The sequence below is a fragment of the Lepus europaeus genome, chromosome 5 (assembly GCF_033115175.1).
Source record: "Lepus europaeus isolate LE1 chromosome 5, mLepTim1.pri, whole genome shotgun sequence".
Classification (NCBI taxonomy): Eukaryota; Metazoa; Chordata; class Mammalia; order Lagomorpha; family Leporidae; genus Lepus; species Lepus europaeus.
In genome coordinates, this window is record NC_084831.1 from 34,406,134 (window position 1) to 34,413,087 (window position 6,954).

Genomic DNA, 6,954 nt, shown 5'->3' on the forward strand with positions numbered 1-6,954 from the left:
TCTCAGGTGGGCTTATTTCCCACAATAGCCGCCCTGCATCTTGGGCTTGGACTCTGGAATATAACTTAAAACGAAACCCGGTTCCCGCAGCTCTGTTCCAAAGTTCCCAAACGTTTCCCCCAAGCTGTGGTCTTACTCAGGACTACAACTCCCAGCATGCCACGCCAGAGGCCAAAGCTTATTGGCAGTCTCGCCTTGGTCTTGTGTGTTGTGACAGCTACTCCAACCAATGGAAAGGAAGAATTAGCGCCAGAACCCAATCCTGGAGAATGAAGGCGGATCCTTTCCGGGTTCCGGCTCCGGCTCCTTCCCCGGCTCACCGAGGCGGCGCTGTCCCTGACCGAGCGGCGGGAGTGAGGTGGGTCCGGGTTCGGCTGGAGGTCCCGGAGCGAGGGGGGGAGGCGGACACGACTTCGCGGGGGAGCTCTGAGCACGGCCCCTTCCCCCTCATGGAGAAGTTGGAGGCTGCTGCTTTGCTTCCCGGGCGCAGCGGGAAACAGAGGGGCCCTGGGGCCCCTCCTCTCCGACCCCTGCTCCTGTCCCGCCATCCCCGTTCCTGGCTGCTGCCCCCGTCCCCACTCCGGGCCCTTCTTCTGTTGGCCTTTGAGGACTCCAGCCCCCCTGCTGCTGATGGTACGTTTGCGGTCCCATCCCTCCAGCCTCCAGCCTCCAGCCCCCAGCCCAGCGGCCTCTCTGAACTTAGCTCCCGTCCTCCAGAAGAGTGCACCCTTGGACTCCGACACGGCTGCTCCCCGTCCGGAAACACACCACCCAGACCTCGGGGCCGCGGTCCGCTGACACCTCTGGTGGCGGAGCATCCGGGACCCTCCTTCCATCCTCTCTGCCTCTGCACCGCCCCCCACCCCCCACACCCCCTCCCCCATTCCCTGTTCTTCAGCACCTTGCTCCTGGTGGTCGTTCCAAGCCCCCCTGCCCCTCCCCCCTCACTAACCCTTCCCTCTAACCCAGGTCCCCACCCCCCATCTTCTTGGCGTTTACTCCTTAGACCTGGTGCCTTCGCCTCTGCCTCAGCCCCTTCCACCCCTGCTCCTCCGCATGCCACTGAGTGGCTGGGAAGACAGACCCAGTAGGCCCCTTTGCCCCTTTGTCTCTGTCCAAGTGTCTTTCTACTACTTAGCTGCGATGACTTCTCAATGGGTGGGCAGTGAGCGCCCGGGTCCTGCAGGTCTTTGCCACCTCTTCCGTGGGGCTGTCCCTCCCTGATCTCACTGAGCTGCTCTGCCTCTGTCATCCGAACCCCACTGCACTGCTTGTCTTCCTTGCCTCCTCCTGGCTGCTAATACTAATGTGGTGCTTCAAAGCATTGGCTTTGGCGTGGTGGACAGAGGCCCCTGGTCTGCCATTCCCCGTGAGCCCTGGGCATGTCACTGAATTTCACTGATCCTCCATTTCCTCGTCTCTGAAATAGGGATGATAGGTGTGAAAGTGATGTGAGGCGATTCAGATCGCGCGCCAGGGTCAGCACTCGGCGTGAGCTTGGAAAGTGCCAACTGCTGTTGGTTCCTGTGTCACGTGGGAGGCACTGAAGGGTGGGCACAGTGGCGACAAGGGCCCAGGTGCTTTCCCCGTCCCCCGGGACTTAGCCTTCTGCACTGCATGGAGGTGTCTGGCGCTCCTGGCCGCTTCTCTACACTGTGTCATTAGCTGTTCCAGTGTGGTCATCATAAGCCCCAGTCTTTCTGCTCTTACATTGACCCGGTATTCATCCCCGGGTAGAGCCAGACCTTGGCAAATTATAGGCTCTCAGAATAGCAGTTTGGGAAGTGGCCCATTGTGTATAGAGGATGCTGCAGCCCCAGGTGGGTGGGCAGGGGCCGGGAGTGAATGGAAACCACAGCCGTTCTTCCATTCATCCACAGCACCCAGGCTGTGGCTGCAAAGGGGAGATTACTAAGTTGACCCGGTCCTTTTCCTCGGGTTGCCTGTAAACTACTAGAGGACACAGACATGGAAATTGCCAGGCGTTGTAAAGTAAACACAAGGTTTGTGGGTGTCTACAGAAGAAAGTGGGTGGGAATCAGGAGACCGCCGCCGCCGAGGAGGACTAGACACAGGATTCCGGGGCAGGTCTGGCCTGACACAGGATTCCGGGGAGGTCTGGCCTGCCTTTATTCCTCCTAGGCAACAGAATTTTATTAAGAACCTACTACTTATGTCTTCCACTGCTCTAGGAGTTTGGGTCACATTGGGGAATAAAACAAACAAACAAAAAATCTTGGCCCTCATTGAATTTATGTTTTAGCAGGGGAAGTCAGACAAGAAATAGTGGACATAAAATGTCACAAGGAGAGACATGATGTAGGCAGGGGGACTGAGAATTGGGGGGGGGGGGTTGTAACTCTGAAATCTTTTTTTTAAAACCAAGAAAACCTCACTTTCCCCTCACCGCCAGATTTATTTGCAGAGTTACAGAGAGGGAGAGATGGAGAGAGACCCTTCATCTGCTGGTCCACTCCCTAAACGGCCGCAACAGCCAGTGTCTACATCTGGGGTCTCCCATGTGGGAGGGGCCGCAGGGTTAGCGAGTTAGGGAGTGTGAGGCACATTGTAACCCAGCCCTGAATGTGGTCAGTGCTCCTTCCCCCAGGACGCCTCCCCTCAAAGTACTTGGGGCCCTGAAGGAGTGAGCACTAGCACTGTTCCATCTTCCTGACGGGGCCTTGCTTCCTGCCTCGTCCCTTTGTTCGCGTCACCCGGGGAGAGCGGCTCCAGCAGCCCACTCTGCCCATGAGGTGGCACTGTCTGGGCGAGGCCCAGAGGAAAAGCCAGCGCTCTCCTTTCTTTCTTTCCACTTCCCTGTCCTCGGCTCTGGGGACTCCAAGGAGTCCATGCAGCTGCGCAGGCGTTTACTGAGTGGGTTCAGCTCTGTGTGTGGGGTGGAGGGAGAGGCAGGGTGATTTGTGTATGGCGTGAGAGTAAGGCTGTATGTGTGTGGTGTGGACGTGTACCCATGTATGTGACTATATGTGTGTATGAGATAACATGTGTAGTCTTGTGCTGTGTGTTGCTATAGGTTTGGGAGGGCTTGGATGGTATATGTGATATGTGTAGTGGGGGGGGCCTTGTATGTGGCTGTGTGTGGTATGTGTGACTGTGTATGTGCTGAATGTATTTGTGGTTCGTGTACATGGCTATGGCGTGTGTGTGTGTGTGTGTGTGTGGTGGGAGGGCGTGGTGTGCACAAGCACCCATCAGTCAGACACAGCTCAGGCCCTGCAGTAGGCTCAGAGGGACCAGATGTTAACCCTTTAGTCGCCAGCCGTGATGTGCCTGCAGAGGGCTCGGGTGGCAGAACACTTCCGGGGATTCACAGCGGGGCCCTGTGAGTGAGAGGAGCCTCAAGGATAGGAGCTGTTGTCACTGTGGCTTGAAAGCAGGCACGTACATGGATACTTTAAGGAAGGGTCTCCCAGAGAGGTTAAAGTGGAAAGAGTTCCAGTTAACTTAGAGTTGGGCAGAAAGAACTTATCCCCAAATGGAAGCTCCTGTCCTTGCACACAAAATATAGCCTAGACTCTCGTCGTTTAGTGGTGTCAGGAAGTGACATTACATCGCACAGACACCATCTATCGGTGGCAGGCCAAGCCGCTGCCTTCTTTTTTGCTCTGTTGGGTAGCCTGAAATATCCAGGAAAATTTATCACTTGAAAGTGACTAAGTAGAGGTGTTCATTGAGGTACTTCCTGATGGATGGCTCCACAGTTGAGCAGAAGCTTCCCTGTGGTCTGGCCTGGCCCCAGGAATAAAGGTATTGGCCGTTTGTGTTCGTTCTCAGGGTTCAGAGATGGGCAGTGAGAAGGAGCAGAGTCCGGAAGCACCCCTGCCCGAGGAAGGGGAAGGGGGGAAGCCATGGCGAGTGGATGACCCGGAGGGTCCTCGGATCCCACCTCAGGAGGAGAGCCTGTCAGAGGGGCCGCAAGGAACCCACCCCCAGACACCTTGGCAGAAAGCTGCTGCCCCGGCCGGAGAGCCAGGGAGCCCCGTCGCTCACCCGCGGCCCGAGGCAGACGGGAAGCCCTTTACCTGTGCCCAGTGCGGCAAAACCTTCAATAACACCTCCAACCTGAGGATGCACCAGCGGATCCACACCGGCGAGAAGCCTTACAAGTGTTCCGAGTGCGGCAAGAGCTTCTCCAGGAGCTCCAACCGCATCCGGCACGAGCGGATCCACCTGGAGGAGAAGCACTACCAATGCCCCAAGTGCCAGGAGAGCTTTCGGCGGCGCTCGGACCTCACCACCCACCAGCAGGATCACCTGGGCAAGCGGCCCTACCGCTGTGACATCTGCGGCAAGAGCTTCGGCCAGAGTGCCACGCTGGCCGTGCACCGCCGGACCCACCTGGAGCCAGCGCCCTACATCTGCTGCGAGTGCGGCAAGAGCTTCAGCAACAGCTCCAGCTTCGGCGTGCACCACCGCACGCACACGGGCGAGCGGCCTTACGAGTGCGCCGAGTGCGGCCGGACCTTCAGCGACATCTCCAACTTCGGGGCACACCAGAGGACCCACCGCGGGGAGAAGCCCTACCGGTGCACTCTCTGTGGCAAACACTTCTCCCGGAGCTCCAACCTCATCCGCCACCAGAAAACACACCTGGGCGAGCAGGCTGGCAAGGATTCCAGCTGAAGAGGGGTCCCATTTAGACAGGGAGACAGCACGAGACCCAACCTAATGGAGGAAGTCGATCTTTAGGGTATGTCGCTGCCACTTGACCTCTAGCCCTTCCATCCCACCTTGGGGGATGGTGATTACAATGAAGCCCAGATCTCCAGGAAGGCGTTAAAAGGGGCTCTGAATAACAATCCTTGCCTCTTGGCAGGAGGTTTCTTGCCCTGGAGAGTCAGAGGCCCCAGTTCTGGCTTCTGCTGCACGGGGTGAACAAGGAATGGGGTGATTGCAGAACATGCTTGGGCCATTAGGGCAGCAGCCCCCTGGCCTCCCAGGAAGTAGCTGTAAGATGGGGGTCACATCTGAAGGTCCTCCATACTGTGAGCCACTTAGGGTGCAGCACCATGGCCTGCTGGTTCCCCCTGCAGTCCCTGATGTAGCTTCCAGATGCCCGGGCTGCAAGGAACAGCCTTCCCAGTGGGAGGGGTCTCCTTTACCTGGAGAAGAGGTTTGAGGTCCTGCCTCAGGGAAGCCCTCAGGGAGCCATGGTCCAGGAACCTTCACACTACCCCATGTTTGTACCCATTCTCCCCACCCCGACCTGCATCTGTGTCCTCGGAGAGATTGGCAGTAAACCTTTCAATGAAAAAGACCTGTGTACTTATTCGGGGAAGTGGGAAGCTGGGGAGATTGTCCCAGTGCAGCTGTTGTGGAAGGAGTTGAAGTCTAGGATGGATGGACAGACAGCTGCTCTGAAAGCAAAGGAAAGTTTGCTGAGACCAGGGCCTTTGGGGAGAAGGGGGAAACGTGGGACCTGGCATTAATCAAGCATGCAGTCTGTGCTGTTGGTTCTACCCGCCACGATGACATCCTTTATCTCGTGCAGCTGTGACAGCCACCCTCAAGGGTATGTGATGAGGAAAGAGGAGGTTCTTTGCAGTCTCGCAGCAGGTGTGTGGTGGAGGCAGCGTTCCAACCTGGTTGTCCTGCTCCTTCCACTCCACTCATCTGGGTGGCTTCTGGAGGAGCCGCTTGGGAGTCTGGCTGGAGGTGGCAGCCAGTGTGGCCTCTTGCTCTGGCCCTGGGCAGTTGGCTCTGTGGGAAGTGAGAACCTTTTGAACTTCAGATGAACAATTGATGCTATGCCTAGGACAAATGGCAAAAGCAGGGAATGGGAGGAGGAGTTGGGTGAGGCGAGAGAAATCGAAGACCCATAATGAGAGTCCCTGCCTTGAGTGGCAGTTGTGCAGTCCCCACGGCTGGGACAGCTTGGCAGGCATCAGGCCTGGCTTCTTGTCTTGGGTTACAGCTGGCTGCACGTGGCAGGCTAGAATATTCCATGTGGAAGTCTAGCACCCACACAGCTTTCCTCTAACAAGTACAACAGACCCCTCTGTACCTCTCTTGTCAGGCTGGAGCCCTGAGCTGCTAGAATGAGGCCTCTCCTCACTGGTAGCCAGTGGGCAGAGTGTGACCACCTGGCTGTCCGATTTGGGCCCTGCCTCTTGCCCGGGAAGGGATATATGCCTTTACGTGAGCTTTACACTCATCATCTTAGTGAATTCTCACCACAGCCCTGTGAGGTAAGAATTGCCTGTACTTGACATCATGGAACCAGGCTGACAGACAGCTAGGAGCTGACCCTGGAATTTTTTTGAACTACAGAGGAAGCCTTCCTCAGTGATTCTCTTAAACTGAATTCTCTCTTTACAATTTATATGCACTTTCATTCTGCACACATTTTCCCACTCCTTGAGAACGTCTACACAAAGTATTTTAAGCATGTGATCACCCTGTAAATGGTAGAACTGAATGGCGGATTCAGTAAATGATAAAAACTGCTGTCTATGGAACAGCTGCCGAGGGCCAGTTATGCCCTTAGCATTGCCATTTGCGTCCTATGCCGCCCTGTGAGGTGTCCCCACTTTTAGATGAGAGAATCCTGCAAGGCTCCATGGCCTGCCCTACTAGCAGAGCTGATTGAAATCAAGATCTGATCCCACTGTACCCACTGTCATGCTTGGTGTGAGTGACACCTGCTGTGACTCTTTGGGACTCAGCTGCCAGTCAGGCTGAAGATAAGTGTACCAGGCACCTGTGTCGCTCTTGGGACATGACTCCCTAGCCAATCTCATTTGCCCGTTTCGTAGGCTAGGGTTCATAGGCTAGGGTTTCTGAGTTAGTCCGTGCTTTCGAATCCGGAGTAGTTCATTTATTTGAGTGGTGAAGTGGGGGAGAGAGGATACTGAATTTTGTCTTGAGGAATGAGTAGATGTTTACTGGGTAAAGAGAAGCAGAAGGTTGTTTCAGATGGAGGAGAGACACTCG

At 56.0% G+C, this 6,954-nt stretch overlaps 1 protein-coding gene across 2 annotated transcripts; it reads left to right on the forward strand.

Annotated features, from left to right (window-relative positions):
* Positions 1-237: 237 nt before the first annotated feature.
* ZNF691 (zinc finger protein 691) lies at positions 238-6,423 on the forward strand. Of its 2 annotated transcripts, none has more exons than XM_062191097.1 (2): positions 238-358; positions 3,796-6,423. In XM_062191097.1, exon 2 carries the CDS (start codon positions 3,805-3,807, stop codon positions 4,642-4,644), a length of 840 nt encoding a protein of 279 aa, XP_062047081.1. In that variant the 5' UTR covers positions 238-358; positions 3,796-3,804; the 3' UTR covers positions 4,645-6,423. The 2 variants fall into 2 exon arrangements, with proteins under 2 accessions (XP_062047081.1, XP_062047080.1); XM_062191096.1 differs by lacking the exon at positions 238-358 and adding an exon at positions 365-633.
* The last annotated feature ends 531 nt before the right edge of the window (positions 6,424-6,954 follow it).